Source organism: Caloenas nicobarica, chromosome 2 (genome assembly GCF_036013445.1).
Source record: "Caloenas nicobarica isolate bCalNic1 chromosome 2, bCalNic1.hap1, whole genome shotgun sequence".
Taxonomy (NCBI): Eukaryota; Metazoa; Chordata; class Aves; order Columbiformes; family Columbidae; genus Caloenas; species Caloenas nicobarica.
The window spans coordinates 71,354,217-71,370,996 of NC_088246.1; the positions used below are offsets into that span (position 1 = coordinate 71,354,217).

The window sequence follows — 16,780 nt, forward strand, 5'->3', positions numbered from 1 at the left end:
TCTCATTGCCCACGGTTCTGAGCACCTGACAGACACAGCCCAGGCTCTTCACTGTAATGTTTATTTCTAAAGCTGGTATTTGAAGCACTTAGAGTTCCAGGACACAGCTTAAAGAACTCTTCTCCAATGCAATAATTTTTATTGTTGTGCTTTAGTCTGTTCTCCAGCACAGCCTGGCTGACTTCTTTCAAAAGTGTGTGAAGCTGCATCCATGCTTATCTGGTTGTACTGGTTTGCCATCAGTCCTTCATTAGTAAATTAGAAGAGCCATCCATGAAGTGAGCTGGGGAAACAGCATCATCCTGTGCTCTCCTGTGTAATGTTACAGCACACTACTAAAAATAGTTGCTGCCTTCCACTCCGGAGATGGAGGCTTCCTGAGAACCAGGCATTTTTTTTACTCAGAGTATACATAAGATACACAGCACTCTGGCATATCACCGCTTGTCCATATGTTAAGTGAACAGATTTGTAATATTTCCCCAACCTAAGAGTTATCCCAGCCGCACAGCCAGCATGCTTCTAGTAAACACTCTGCAGCCTCCCCGCTAAGCTGAACTGGAGTAGTTGTATTGTAACTGGTTTTTTTTAATTTTATCTCCACAACTGCCAAAGCAGCTCCATGTTTCTGCTAATCTTCTTTGAAATATATGAAAGTGAAAAATGTTTCAGGAGAAATTTTGGAAGCTCTTTGGATTTTTTTTAAACGTATTTTGTTTAAATAGAAGCAAACAAAAAGTTTTTGATCTCAGGTCTCATGTACAAGTCTGGACCATTCCCTGTTTAGACAGAAAAATTGAATCAATCTATTTCTGAGCAGCTTTTGCATTAGGACTGAAAATACTCTGAATGAAAGTATAGCAGAGGACTTCACGAACTGAGTATGAACAACAGCTAAATAAGTGGAAATATTTAGCAGATACTTAGACTACATATATATGAAGTTTGTTCCCATACACTACTTTAAACAAAAAAGATGTCCAGCTCTTATCAGGATAACCTCAATTCTGTGCAGGTTTACACGAAGAAAGTTACAGCCCCTGTCCCACAAGAAGGAGGAGGAAGGGGAAAAAAAAAAAAAAAAAAAAACACACCAGACCACAAAAAACAACCACACACACCACACAGAAAACAAGACAGAGGAAACAGAACCAGCTCTGGACAAGGTTCGGCAAAGCACGAAGGTCCCTCACTCAGAAGGAGGCAGAGGCTTCCTGACAACAGGATGCAACCCACTTGAATCAAGGGGTGGAAGAAGTGATCACAAAAGGTTAAAATATAAACATACAACTATGAACCACTTACAAATAAGAGAGGCTGAGATTCTGAAAGACATTGCCACTGAGCAGAGGTGCAAAGCTGCAGCACAGCTTCCTTAGAAGCTCTGACAATTTTGCGTTAAAAAAAAATCTGCTAAAATGGTATTTGTCACTGTGCAAAAATTACATTTATGATGTGTTGCTCACAGTAACGATGGACTGCGTTTGGCAATGCAATAAGCCATTCTCTGCCCCATGCTCCTCAGAGAGGAGCAGGGCTGCCTCCACTTCATTGCATATCCAGTCTCCCAGCAGCGCAGAAATGCCACCAGGAACAAGTAGCTCCTCACCTCACCTCTACCGCCTGCTCAGGGACCGTGAGAGGCCAGTGCTTTGACAGTTCAAATTCAGAAAAATCGTGTTTGAAGAGCTTTGCTCAGCACAGCCAGCATTCTGTGAACAGCAGCAGAGCTCTAATTAACAGCACAGACTTCATCTCAGCAAACTGTTTTAAAAGAAACTTAAAAGTACATGAATACTCCAATTTTAATCCATAAGGCAAAGAGCTGAATCACAGACTCTGACAAGGCAGTCCCTGGAAAGCAGCTATATTGTATGCTCTGTTTCTCATTCCAGGAGCATCCTAAGTCCAATGTGCAGCAGCTCTATATGCAGATAAGCTGAAAGGGGAAACGCCAGTTTGAGAAAAGTTCAAAGCTTCACTCTAATTAACTCCACAAACCTCCCTTATCTCTAGCATGGGAAAATTGCAGCCAAGTCAGGCAGTGTCGCTCCGTATTTGTGCCAGACATCTAGATTTCAGACAACAACATTTCTCCTGAGCCTTTCCAAAGCCCAAACTGCAGTCGGGGACCAGCGAGGACACCAGCTGACCCAAGCTGGAGGGCTGCCCACCCTCCTGTGTCACTTTGGAGCCAGGTGGTGCTCTCTTGAGACAGCTCTCTTCCAGCAGCAGAGCCCTCCCATCCTGCAAAAGGAGCTCTAGCCCCACTTCAACAGAGCAAGGCTGACACCTAGAAAATTCCCAACCTGCTCCAGCAACCAGAAGCACATGGAATCACAGGCCTGTTTCATCCCCTATAGGATAACTTGCCCCTAACTGCAGTCTTATCCCAGTGGTGAGCAGAAGCTCAAGGTGGGGCTGTCTGTACATCCACGCTTCCTTCTCCATTAGCACAGCATCTCACATAGCTTGTTCCCAGGGCTGGAGAAATGCTGCCAAGAGATCCTCATTTATGTATACCCTTCCAACCACAGATATGGCTTCCCCTATTTTTATAGGACTTTGGTTTGCACCTCTGCAACGGTTTGCACTTCCAGGTTCCTGTATTCTCTTAGGAAAGTGTATTTTGGCTTAGTCCAAAAGCTTAGAAGGAGAACCTCTGGCAATTTCTCCGCTGTATCTTTGAGCACTTAGTCATTAGTGCCATTGGCTTCAAATTTGATGCCAAACCCAGCATCAAGTATTCCAAGTAAAATGGTCTAGGTCTGAAAAGGCCTGGGAAAAAGGCAAGCTATGCCCAACAAATGTATATGAGACTTCTGAACTGTTTCTGATACACCTGATACAGAAGCTGTCTTCATCTGCATTGAATATTTTTAGAGAACAAATGCCACTGTGAGTTACTATCCAGACCACAGGGCTCTTCCATGCCATGCAGTCTGCAAGGACTCTTCAGAGGCAGAAATACAACCTTTCTCAGAAGACCAAAACATCCACCAATTTGAATAGGGGTGACAACACAGATCCCCTTGAGACGAACAGATACACTTATAACACTCATAGAAAGTTTCAGCAAAGACAGAAAAAGCTGGTGTATTTGGGCTGAGAACAAAAGCATCCAAGATGGAGACAAGAGTAGCTTTCATAGAGATCAATTTAAGAGAGGAGCAGAAAATTTTTTGCTATTGCTTGGGAGAGGGAAAAAAAGAGTAAAGCGGAGTGCAGGAAAGACATACTTCAGACAAGCACCATCTTCAACTTTATGAAGTTTTTCCAGTTGGATAAAGAAAAGGCTCTTGTGTCTCTCAGGCAAGCTGTTTTCTCCACAGAACTGGATGCAGAGGTGGGACACAACACAGAGGTTCTGAACACCATGATGATTTGTCCTTCAAAACCATCAGGGCAGTCTTACAGTCAGATACCAGTGACCCCCACCTATACACACAGTATTTCACCATATTGCAACTAAAACCATAAAAGGCCATGGCCTGAAGCTTTGTTTAAGAGAGCACTGTGAAAAGCTGCTCTGAACATTGCAGTAAGAGAAAAAACATACTGGCATAACCTGCTCTTAAAGTAGCACAGTACCCGAGTTTTCGGTGAGGGTGACAAAACACTGGCACAGCCTGCCCAGGGGGGTTGTGGAGTCTCCTTCTCTGGAGACATTCAAAACCCGCCTGGACGCCTTCCTGTGTAACCTCATCTAGGTGTTCCTGCTCCAGCAAGGGGATTGGACTAGATGATCTTTCGAGGTCCCTTCCAATCCCTAACATTCTGTGATTCTGTGAGTAGTAACCAGTCAAATTAACATACTCTTACTGGAGAAGAAGGAAGACACCAAGTTTTGTCAAAAACTCTCATTTCCTACTTGTCAGACTTTCCTTAAACCACCTCATGTTTATGAGAAACTTGCAGCCCCAGAGACTGTAAGCACCCCTACTCCTAATGTCAATTCAAGCATGGATTCAGTGCTATTCATGTGAATAGCATTCAGTCAGGGAGACTGAAACAATAACATATGTGAAACAGCTTGAGTCTTGAGGATGTGAACTATACAGAATTAGTTAACAGATTTTTTTTTTTTTAAGCCCACACACTCACCATAACATTCATTTAGTAAATCTGAATAAGAACTGTATTCAATAGCAACACAATCTGCATGTGAACATTCTGTGAAGAGAAAGACTAAATTCCATGAATCAATAATTTGTTTCAATTGTCTTGGTTCTGTTTACTATCTACATCATGTTTGATAAGTCTTATTAATGTTATTATTATTAACATTCCCTACTTTAAATCTCTGTATAAGGCTCTAAGTGAACAAGGCCTGTGTTTCCTTTGACTTCAAAGAGAGTGAAGCATCTACAGAAGTGTTTTCTAGACTGAAGTGGACTTTATTAGCTTGGCTGTCATAAGTTCAGAAAAAACAGTTCTCACCACATCACCTACATTTGAGATGAAAGACCATTTAATATATCTCATTTTGGAAAACAATACTATTTATATAATGTTGATATCCTATGTTATATTGTAGTTAATATTAGTCTAATAACTGTTAAATATTTGTTGTCACCCTTACAGTGTTGACCTGTTAGTTTTTAGTGCTGACAGAACTGCCTGAAACATCTACTGTTCACAACATTGGTTCTAGCTAAAGAGATTTGATAGAATTTGCTAATCAACTGCAACTACTTCCCACCCATAAAACTGATGCAAAGAATGGGAAAAAACAGCTAGTGGGATCCAAAGACATAAACACTTTTACTTATAACTCTGCAAAGAGAAATCCCTCTCTCTCCATATGGTTTTCTCTTGGCTCTTAGTCATCTTTTCATTGGCTTCCAGCTGGCTGTCTCACTATCATCTAGCAGCAAGACCAACTTGCTATGCCAAAGCCAGGAACAGAAAGATGAGAGCTGCAGAGTGGTGTGACTGGATGCAGCACTCTACTAGAGGAAAATCTAACATAAATGATGCATGGCAGGGTCACTTCACTTGCCTTGTCAGAGCAGCCACTGTTGTGTTCCCAAAACACGGCAGCAGGTCTGCATTCACACTTTTTTAGGAGTGGGAGTGAAGAATGACTACTACAATTGAAACTATAGGGAAATTCTGCAGGCAGAAGTGTAATTACCTGAGTGGGAATTCTGGCAGAAAACCCAAACCTCTTTCACTCCTTAAATAGAAACAAATGCTGTGCAGTCACCATGGAGAGATTATGGACAGCATTTGTATCCCGTGCAGCACTGAAATACAACACACACACAAAAAGCCAGCCACAGAGCTGGTTTAGAGCAGCACAACCAGTCAGTTCTCTATCGACTACAACCACCCAGTCAGTGGCTTCCCTTCTAGCCATCTTCCCCTTTCCAGTCTTACCAATATTAAACTATATGTCAAAACTCAGGCTCCACATTAAAGGCCAGCTCTGTAACTTGCTGTACCTAGAGCCTGACATGGAAGAGCCCAAGATGAAAACCCTGACGTATTTACCCACTGCCACCCAGGCAAGATTTCAAAGTGGGAATAGAAGAAAACCCCAGGGAAAGGAGCATCATACAGTGCATGTCTGTGAAAGTCTATTTTGATTTAGCTTTGAAGTACAGCAGTTCTCACACAGTCTGCAGAGGTTTTTACTTCAGGTGCAAGATCTCTCAGTTTCAGTCCATGTCCAGTGTCTCCGTTTCTAGTCACCTTATGCAGCCAGACCCACCTCTTCACATCCCTCCCTGTCCCTCCCCTCCGCCCACTCCAAAACTTGGCTCACTTCTTGTCTTCCATGCCCACCAGCCTCAGCCCCATCTCCTGGGCTGGATTTTCCCCTCCACTCCATCACCCATGTTTCAGAATGCTTCTTCCCCATGACTGTGGCAGCACCCGGGGAAAGAGCCATCAGAGCACAGAGAAAACAAGCACCCTTCTCCATCATCAGGCACGGTACCGATTGCCAACTTTCAGAGTCCTTTTGCCCTCAAACTCTCTCCCAAACAGTTACTCGTACTCACTAGTGGTCAGGGCATTTCCTCTGTAACTGCCCAGCTATTCAGTCTTGTTTTCAAAGAGAAATGTGGCTGCTCAGAGTCCCTCAAAAAATATCCACCTTGTCGCTTTCTATTGTTTGAAGTCAGTAGGAATGTTGTCAGATATAAAAAAAAAAAAAAGTGTCAGAAATTCACCTCTCTCCTTCAAATCAGCCAAGCTTTGTTTTGTTAATAACTTCAGCCAGGCTCCAAGCCTTAGGAGAGTGCTTTTTATCCGCATATGTGTCAGGCTGGTGATATTATATGGGAATCTTTCACTTACTGAGTGTTGCTGTGCATCAGGAATGCCATTCCACAGATCATCCTTTTCTCACCCCTCTGCAGTAGCTCACTAACTTAGCACAAATCAGAAACAGCTGATAAGGTCGTATGCACCAAGATATCCTGCCTCTCATTCAGTTTTTCTAATCATCCCACAAGCCACCAAACAGCTTCAGACTTGGGAATTTTGAAAACAGCTTTCCTCATTTCAAAAATATACATATATTTCAATTTCCTCCACGTAACACCCGTAATTATTGAAACAGTCATTTCTAATTTCGTAGTGATTTTTCCCCAGCATGCACATCCATGTGACTGGCTTTTGTTTTCATTCTTGCAAGACAAGGCAAAGACATCTGCACTTTTTTCCCCTTCCCACCGTTGCTAGCCTTCTTGCAGCTCCCCTTTGCAGTTTCAATGTTGTTCTTCACATAGGCTTTGTTCCATGGGGTTTCATAAAGGGAAATATCCTATATTTTTATTTATGAAGAATTATCCTCTGTTTTTCAATGAACACCACATAGCCTGATGTCTTGACTGTACTGAAACTTGCTCATTCTAAATTTTACAGTTTGATGAAAAGCCGCTAAAAGGAGAGGAAGATTTTCTATCGTCAGTCAGCAGTGTGAAAGCAGTCTGCTCTTGAAAGCCTGTAGCTCCAATTGTTCAAAAACATACTGTTCACTATCTCATTTTTATTGTGCATAAGATATTAAAAGATCAAGCTCTAAGTGTGCAAATTCTGTTGAGATATGAGGTTCTTTTCATTCATAAATATGAATGAGGGCCAATTTCATGCCACTTGTTATATCCTGTATACTCTATTTCTTCAAACTCTTGTCTTTATGTACCAATAATCAATTTGTAAGACATAAATCATAAAGCTTACCTCGGTTTTTTTATTATGCTACAGCCTATGATTTTAATCAATTTTCTTACTTTGATAACTGACATTCAGCTTCCATTTTATCACCTTATTTGTGTTTGATGGAACAAATAAAAAAAGTCACCTTTTGGCAAGGACTAAAACTTTACCAATTATTTACTTACAAACAAGTTTTAGAACTGCACCATCACAGCAAGCGTTTAATCAGAAATGCAAACAAGAAGCTCGGGCTGTCCATCATGTTCTGCCATACATCAAGCAGCCATCATATTTCAGCATTATCACATACAACCTGCAAACATCTGCTAAGGAAAGGAAAAAAAAAAAAAAACACACCACACACCACAACAGCAACAACAAAAAGCCCACGCACCAAAAGGTTATTTGACTTGCATGCTGCCTGAATTGAAAGTGGATGTGAGAATCAAATCCCTGTTGATTAGGGATGAAAAAATAACAACGTTTCTTGGAAGACACTTGTTTCTCAAGAGACAGGAGTTGCACATTTGAGAGTTCCTTGCAGCTCCTGATGCCCGCGCAGGTAGGTGCAGTCACACACGCGCACTGGGAGCTGGGCAGAGATGCTGGCCACAACGTGGAAGCCATACAGTAACATCAACGCGGAGCTTTGCACAGGCAGACGAGGCACACTGAGGCAGGGAAGGATCACTTCGGGGTCACTGCCATGCAAATGACTTTATTCAGCTTTCCAACCAACCCAACTGAGGGGTTTGGACTAGAGACAAGAGAACACATAGGGCTGCCTGCAGCAATCCATTTATCAGGATCTCTTCAGCTGGAGTCACTCTGTCTCAGCATTGGGGTTCATTTGATTCTGGAATTTCACTAGCCTTGAAAGACACATTACTCATGTAAACATCTCTGTTTCACTTATACGGAAAAGAAATTGGGCAAGTTTTACAGAAAGTTTTCCACTACGAATCAGGGTGAGGTCACAAGTTGACATTCATTTGTTACCAGGGTCTCAGGAAGTTAAAAAAAAAATAACAACAATTCCACATAGGTATTAATAATTATTTGGGGTTTTTTTGAAGCTTTTGGTTTAGAATCATTTCAGTTGGAAGAGACCTTCAGGATCATTGAGTCCAACCATAACCTAACCTAACTCTAGCACTAAACCATGTCCCTAAGAACCTCATCCAAATGCCTTTTAAACACCTCCAGGGATGGTGACTCCACCACTTCCCTGGGCAGCCTGTTCCAAAGCCTGACAACCCTTTCTGTGAATAATTTTTTCCTAATATCCAATCTAAACCTCCCCTGGTGCAACTTGAGGCCATTTCCTCTTGTCCTATCACTTGCTACTTGGGAGAATAGACCAACACCCTCCATGCTACACCCTCCTTTCAGGTAGTTGTAGGCGGTCTGTTTCATGTGAATATTTGTGAAAAAAACAATTTCTTCTAACTATAATAGCTGATGGTCTCAGCAGAAGTGACGCAAGACATGATTTTCAACTGACAGCGCTGCTTTAACATTTCTCTGCTCTCTTTTATAACAACCTCATGGCAGTATAAACCATGCCTGCCCTTTTTTTTTTTTTTTCTTTTTTTAAAACTCTCCAATGGACATCTACTTCTAAGGATATGAATAGACTCAAACAGTAATCAAGACATTGTACAACAACTGAAAAGGACACTTAAAACATTTTCCCTAGTAACAGCCTGTCCTTGTCTCCTGACTACATTTCCTCCTATTTAAAAGCCTGCCTTTCTGCTGGGAATTCCACATTCTGGACTTATCTTTTCCAATTGCTAATGGTGCTGAAGAATACTTAATAAACCCAACCAGACACAGAAATGTGTGTGTATTTTACATGACAGTATCTCATTCATCCAGGAAAAAAAATTTTAAAAAAAAGGGAAAAAAAAGTAGTCTGGAGATACTCAAGTGCCTTTGCTCGAGTTCCCACAGGAGGTTCACTAAGCCCCTGAATGACCTGGAGAGATTTGCTGCTCTCTGACCAAGATCCCAGCTGCACAGAAGAAACATATTCCCCTCTCAACTTCAGATGATGGCGCCTGGACAAAGATGTATATATGCCAGGACACAAGAAGAATGCCTTCTGTGGTGTTATTTATTGTGGCAACAGGCCCTGGCAACGGCTGGACTCCATGGTGACAACAAGCAACCAGGTTCCCAAGGAACAGACTAGAGCACTTCTACTCCCTGGATGCACAGCAAGGAGAAGTAGATGGTCACAGTTGCACCATGGGCTGCTATGTTTCTAGGAGGGTCACTGCCACACAGCTGCCTCCCGAGCAGCTAGAGAACGAGGAGAAAACCAAAAGCCAGGTAGTGACTTCTTCCAAATAGACTCTGTACGAAGTGTGCTAGGAGATGTCTCGGCACGCGAGCGTACAAGGACACATGCATACAGAGACGCGGTTTTGCTGATGTTAACAGTAGCTCTGAATCTGTCAGGGAGCTCTTTAAGAGACGGGCTATCACTCAGCTTAATACAACCCTTATGCTACAGGGGAAGCAGACTCACCATTTGGCCACGCGCGTGACCTGATTTTACAGCACCCCTGAAAAGTGGCTTTTCACAGTCTGTCTCACTTGCCTCATTAAAGACACAATTAGAGGCACCTATCACCCATACCAGTGATGAATTACAACACTGCAGCAAGGTGGGGTTTGTCTCAAAAAGTTATTACAAGGCAGGGGGCTTGTATATATACAAATATTATAGAATACGTGTACACAGCCACGTTGATGAAGTTTGCAGAGTTGCATTGATTCAAGCCCAAACATACAGAGACAAGACAAGAATACATCTAGGCTCTAATCCTGAACAGCTTTGAACCTCCCAAGAATGGTTTAGAAGGTACACAGGTTAACACTTTACCAAGTGCTAATTTAAAACTTGGTTTTAAATTTCTAACCAATGATCCACATACAGAAAGCCTCTAAAGTACTGAAACAATAATCCAATATAGTCAACTGGATTATGAACACACTTAGGCTTAAGGTAATTGTTTTCTTTCCAAAATGCTCCAAGACACCTTTCCTCACCATCAATATCCACCTTGACAGAACATGGATAAGTATCAGGAACACCTCTGTCTTTTACTCCACGTGGAACATGCCAGTTCTATGGAACTATTCTACACACCAGCTTAAATGTTTATAAGCCCAAGGAGCTTTTGTCATTTGTTTCTTCATTTTCTTGCAGACTGAAAATTGCAGCCTTGCTGGAACAGAGGCTGTCCCCTCCCAGGATGGGGCAGCTGAGCCAACAGGCACTTCAAAGGATAGAGCCAAACTTGAAGATGAGACCAGTGAGGAAGACTTCCTTGAAGAACTCCCAGAAAAATTAACATCCTCTCAGGAAAGCAGCAATGTGCAAAGCACAGGTAAGCAGTAACTGAAGTTCATAGCTGCTTCACAAACGGAGACCTAGGAGGAAATAATCTTGAGAGTCTATTGCCACAGCCAACTTCTATACCCAGAAACATTCATGCTGCAACATCAGGACTGAGCTCTTAGCACCGACTTAAAACCATGCAACGGTACCAGAAAGTATTTCCTAGCTGACGATCATGTTCTGCAGCATGACTCAACCCTCACTACCAGAACTCGCAGCAGGGGAGACACTTTTCTTGGCAGACACCTGGAAGAGACCAAGAGAAGAAAGTCAGCCATGTCCCCAGTGCTAGCCCTCTAACTGGGATTACAGCAGGCTGAGAAGACACATTGCCCGTGTGAGGGCTGTCAGTCTGCTGTTACTATGAGTTTTTACAACAGAACAGTCAATACAATGCCCCTGACTAGCATCAAGTTGAGACAGTGAGTAAACACCATGCTATTCCTTAAGTTTCCAACCAAAAGTTGCAAGGCCAGTTATCATATAGAAAAAAAAGCTATAAAAATTCCAGAAGTCATCATGATGATAAGCAAAGAACTGCTAAGAATTTTTTGGTTTTTTTAAGTACAGGTGAACACTTAACCCCAAACTTTCCTGTAATCTAAGGATATCATTTTAGTAAGAGTTGCTAATGGAAAAGCAGCACCATCTTTGGTGCATTTAAACCCTGTAATTTTGTAGTTTACCTCTTGTATTTTTCAAGTGTCATGAACAGCTTACACTTCACAAACACACTAAATGGAAAAATCTACAGTGGTTGTTTACTCTTTATAATAAACACGGGTTGTAATAAAATATTTCAAATTGAACACAAAAGGAATAATCACTGGTGTTTGCTATTCATTAAAGAGGACTTAACTCCCAATGCCACAGAAGGAACTGATGAAAGGATTTCAAGATTGAACAAAATTATTTGCTTGAAACTAAATAAAATATTTCATAGCAGTTCCTTTTCCTCTCACTTCCTAAAAGAGAACTTCACAGAAGATTTCTAAGCAGAAAATTTTTGAAATCATGCTTCAATCTTGTTTCAAGACAAAAAAAACCCCATACCATAACAAGATATTTAAACTACATTTTTCTCCTGAATGGATTAGTAAAACCAACACATTCACATCACTTGTCAATGTTGCCCACTCGTCATGCCTTTTTTTTTTTTGCCAAGTTATGTTTTGCTGTATACTGGCTTCTGACACTTCTGTGTGCTGACTGACAGCTGAACCCCAGAGCTTTTTGGGTGACTGGTTCAGTTATTTTAGGAGAGGTATGGAGTCAGCTTCTACAAAATGGTAGCTGTTCTGTATTTTTGTTTTACAACTGAAAAAATAAGACAACATTGTCATACCCACTCTGCTTGTAAAGACTGGCAGATGTCAAATAACTACAATTTTGATTTGGTCCAAGCATTTTTCATATAAAAGCTCTAACTGCTGCCAGTAGAGGTTGGGCAGATGGTAGAACTGTCAACTGATGGTTGAAAAACCTGATGGGTCTTGGCAATAAAGTTGTTCGTTGTTTATTCATGTTTAATACGTGGAGACTACATAGCCACTCAGAAGGGTTATCAAAATAATTTGGTTTTTACTCTTAACTGCTGTTTATAAATATTTAATTAAGTGTTGGAATGCTTATGATCAGACTCAAATTTAGCAACGCTATTACAACAACAACAAAAAAATCATAGACCACAAAAGAATATGAAAGTTTGGGTTCTTTACAAGATGGCCCATTAGTAGGCTTGTACTATTCTGTCTCAGCCCAGCTTTCTCTGACCAGATCACGGAACCCTTGACAACTTGAACTGTAAAGAGCTCCCTATGGACCCTCTTTGGGAATATGCTCAGAAACTGGCTTCACAGGCCTCCAGCACATGCTTCCATGCTTTCCTGAATGTGCCCTTCTAGGTGTAGTGAGAAACTGAGGTGCCTGCACCATCTTTCAAGCCATTAAAAAGCTTACTGCAAAGCTTGAGCAGTGAAGAGAGTCTCGAGCAGGCCTTCTCCACTGGATGTTCTCAGTATGTAACCTCTTAAATAAAAAAACTCTGGCATTGGAAATACATAATGAAGTTTTGTTTGAGTGCCAAGTGCTCTACAAGTACTAAGTTTTAGTGTTTTCATCTTTTGAAGACATGCTGCTCACCAGCGAGGGCATCAGTAGATCACAACCCTCACAGGAAACAGAGAGGCAAAAATCATCAGACATTCTCAAGGAGCTGAGGATGCAGGGAATAATCAAGAGTCAAAGTACCACTGAAAGAATGTATGAACACAAGGTAAGTGTCATTATATGAGACAGGACCTCCTGCTATAGCTCCGACTCTGCTCTGAGTACCCTGACATTCAGTTTCTGCACATGCAAAGCATCCAGGCATATCTCCCCTAAGACTCTAGAAGCAAATTATTAAGCAGCAGAGAACTGTATTATGGGGATGTTAATACAACAGAAGCTGGCAGCAGTTTTCAGTTGTTTACAGCTTCTGGGCTTGTTTCAAATGGGAACAAAGACTACAGCGACAGTACTAAGAACGTGCTCTTTGAAAAACTCACTGGAAGTTACATGCTATAAACTAGTTTCTCCAGTCCATGAATCTAGAAGAAATACTGCTGCCATGGCTTATAATTACACCTAAGACCTCAGAAATCCTAAATATTCACACTTTGAGAAATCTACAATTCACATTTCACCTCAGACTAAGAAACCATTACAAAACGGATTTTTAAAAGAATTATAGAACTGGTATTTGACTAAAAAGCTAGTGTTCATTTTCTTTTCTTTCCGAATGATAACTTGAAGTTTATTTTGGCTTCAGAGCTCAAGTTGTTTCCCCGCCCCTCACTTTTTCCTGAAAAAAAGCAACACCAAGCAGTACAGCTTAAGGTGCCTTGTTATACCTGTTTCTAAATGTTACTGTTCCAAAGGAGCAGTACTTTCGAGAGCAACATTTTATGGGTCTAGTGTTAACAAAGCCAAAGAAGGGCCATACCTGCCACAGGATAAAACAGCTTCCACGATTTTAATAGTGGCTCTTAATAAAAATGCTGGCAGAGCCAGAGCTTCCACCTACACCACAGGTATCTAGGCTTCTTCACATGATTATGTTTCAGCATTTAGGGAGAGAAAAGAAAAAGAGCAACTGCTATTTTCCTTCCAGTGCTTCAGAAAGATTGCAAAGAATATCTCAAGGTAGAAGGGACCCATAACAGTCAAGTCCAACTTACTGCTCTTGCAGGACTACCTAGAACTAAACCATATGACTAAGAGGGTCATCCAGACACTTCTTGGACAAGCTTGGTGCTGTGACCACTTCCCCTGGGGAGCCTGTTCCAGTGACTGACCACCCTCTCAGTGAAGAACCATTTCCTAATGCCCCAAGAATCACAGCTGATGTCAAATATTTAATCCTCACCCCTGAAGAGTGACATTAAACTCTTAACACTCCCACTCCCAAGAAGTGGCAGGAGTTGAATTACAGGCAGCACTGGACACAGTAGTTAGTTAGTGCACAAGCAGCAATAGGGTATATCTATCACATACCTTTTTTTCCAAGTCTACCTTTAAAGGCACTCCTGTGTGCATGAGCTACAGGGTAAGCAAAAGGACCAAAACCCGTAGTTTCAAACACAGCGGTCTATGGGAATTTGATCCACTTATCAAAGAATGGTTGGGGTTGGAAGGGACCTCTGGAGATCATTTAGTCCAACCCACCTGCTTGGTTCCTGGCAGGTTCACCCAGAACAGATTGCACAGGAATGCAGGTTATTACTTTAGTACTTTCATTGCTGTTGGCTTCAATGAACCCACACTGAAAGCTATGAGGATTCTTGATCTTCAAAAACTGTTTAGCTTAAAGATAAGTTCTTTTCTCAGCTCATATAGACACAGAACAATCTGGAAAGCAACCTGCTCGCTGAATACTCTGTTTAGTTTGGACATATTGGGAAGAATTTTCCATTCATCTCTTCCTATGCAGTCCACAGTTCATCTTGGGTAAGGAATGACATGCTCAATATGCAATACCTTCCCACCTTGGGCTTTTGCTAGAATGGCCTTTGTCATTAGAAGAGTTTCTTCTTTATTTCTGTTGAAGAAGTCTTTTGTTTCATTTTGGTGATGATTGAACATTGCTTTGTTCAGATTTTTGTGTGTGTCATCTACATTCAAAATGTCTCCTTTGTAAATCAGTTTTCTTCCTACTGATTCATGCTTCACCTTCATCTCACTAAATGAGTCACCCTCCATACTATTTGCAGCACTTAACACTTCTGGCAGTAAGGCCTGACTTCTAGAGTTATTTATGGCAATAAAAGTCTGGGGAGCCGATCACCCAGGAAACTTGTAACAGGATAGTGATTATTTCAACCATAGGTGCTCGGTTTGGGTTTAACACTGCTAAAACTGCTTATCATACAAAAAACTGTAGAATTCAGCCTCTGGCTGATCAAATAATTACCACATCTTTCCAGAAGAAAGTGCTACCCTCAGCAGTGGAGCTCTAAGATGGGGCTGCTCATTTGTATGCAGCAGAGGCTGGCAGTATCATGATTACCAAGCTCTAACAAAACTGTTCTTAGATCTCTTTAGCAGTAATAAAGTAACTTGACTAAATACTCAGGGCTTCATGATCAAATCCCCACATCTGCCGGGTGCACAGCAACATTGCAAGCCTCACAGATACATCACTCAGCAGAAAAGGGGAATTCTCACTGCAGACAACACTCACAAGCAAGCACTGAGGTTATCAGCACATCATTATTTCTAGGCTTCCATTGGTATCAGAGTCCATCACCTCCGCACATGAAAAAAAGCAGAAGACAAGCAGCAGTGTCACCTCAACATCAAAATATATTCTGCTGAAAGCTTTTAATGTCTCTATAGGGAGATGCCCTGGAAAAGACACCGAAGAAACCACAAGCTAGGCTGGAAGAAATCCAGTTTGGAGACAATGAAGTGGGTGATTTTACAGTGAAGGACAAGATTTCTGCTGAAGACAAAAAACAGGTAACCTAATTCTGCTGTGTATTTTTCCAGTGTCTGCTTTATCATCTAAATCCCTCTACTTTTTAATGAGTCAAGTTAATGCAGACAGTTAATGTACAACCTTCTACCAAAACCTGATTAATGGCAGTGCAGTGGGTCCTATACTCACCTCACAGATGTTGGAAGTCCAGGTTTATTTTTGCTGAAAGCCTGGAACATTCTACGAACATGCACAGGAGAGGAAACTTCTAGAACAGGGGGGTTTTTTCCCTCCTCTATAGCAAAAGATGCATCTTCCACAAACACCAGAATAAGTTGACTAAATCCACTGCTAACTGGAGTAACATTCTGACCACATTTGTGTAGAAAGGTGTGTTTGACACATATCTACTTTCATCCCTCATTATCAAGCATTGCTGGTTTTGTCATTTTGTTCTAGGTTAGGGAAAACGAACTGAACAAAATGCTACAACACAACAATTTTTTTCCAGCAACTGCCCAACAAACTACAGATAAACTGACTGAAAACGACTGCCCAAGTTTTGGAAGTCAAGGAGATACAGACACTCCTCAGCTCCCGCCTTTAGATGAGGAGCCAGGGGCACTGCTGAAGAAAATAGCCATAGTAGAAGCCACAGATGATTATACTGAGGACTCCATCATTGAGTCCAATGACTTGCAACTGCCTCCATGAAACCATCTGGATTTAAGCTGTCTTGCAAAAATGAACTCCTCTGTTCCCTGCACCTGACTTCCTTTGAGGCATAAATAAATTATTTGTCATGGGACACAGCAGAGTCTTGCTGCTACCTATCTCACCTGGGAAAATGGTATCTAATCTCAGTTGTCACACACTAATTGAGAGTAACAAATGAGAAGGGCCAGAAAGAGCCAAATAGTAACCAGCCAGTCACTAAGTTCAAGCCCATGAATATTATCATGATTCTATCAAATTTACGTTTTTATTATTATATTATTAAGTTTAGCTCACTTCTTGGATGGCTTCCAATAAAAGATTCCTTTTCCCTAGGAAGTAGGGAACAGGAAGTTAGAAAGCCTTTGGATACACACGGGATCACGAAAGCAGGAGTGTGGAGGGAAAAAGCTGTGACCAGCAGGGATTTGGGGCAGTAGAATATGGTAGGACCCTAAGACTAAGAAAAAAAGACACTTAACTTACTGTGCAGAGCAACTGGCAAAGAAGTGAAAGCTTCAGAT

At 41.5% G+C, this 16,780-nt stretch overlaps 2 protein-coding genes across 2 annotated transcripts in view; one reads left to right on the forward strand and one right to left on the reverse strand.

Annotated features, from left to right (window-relative positions):
• Nucleotides 1-16,780, reverse strand: part of ATXN1 (ataxin 1) — a 417,571-nt gene that overhangs the window by 332,963 nt on the left and 67,828 nt on the right. The window lies entirely within an intron of this gene.
• Nucleotides 9,424-16,256, forward strand: STMND1 (stathmin domain containing 1). The gene is made up of 5 exons (XM_065627924.1): nucleotides 9,424-9,507; nucleotides 10,391-10,571; nucleotides 12,712-12,857; nucleotides 15,461-15,583; nucleotides 16,002-16,256. The coding sequence occupies exons 1-5, from the start codon at nucleotides 9,424-9,426 to the stop codon at nucleotides 16,254-16,256; spliced, it is 789 nt and encodes a 262-aa protein (XP_065483996.1).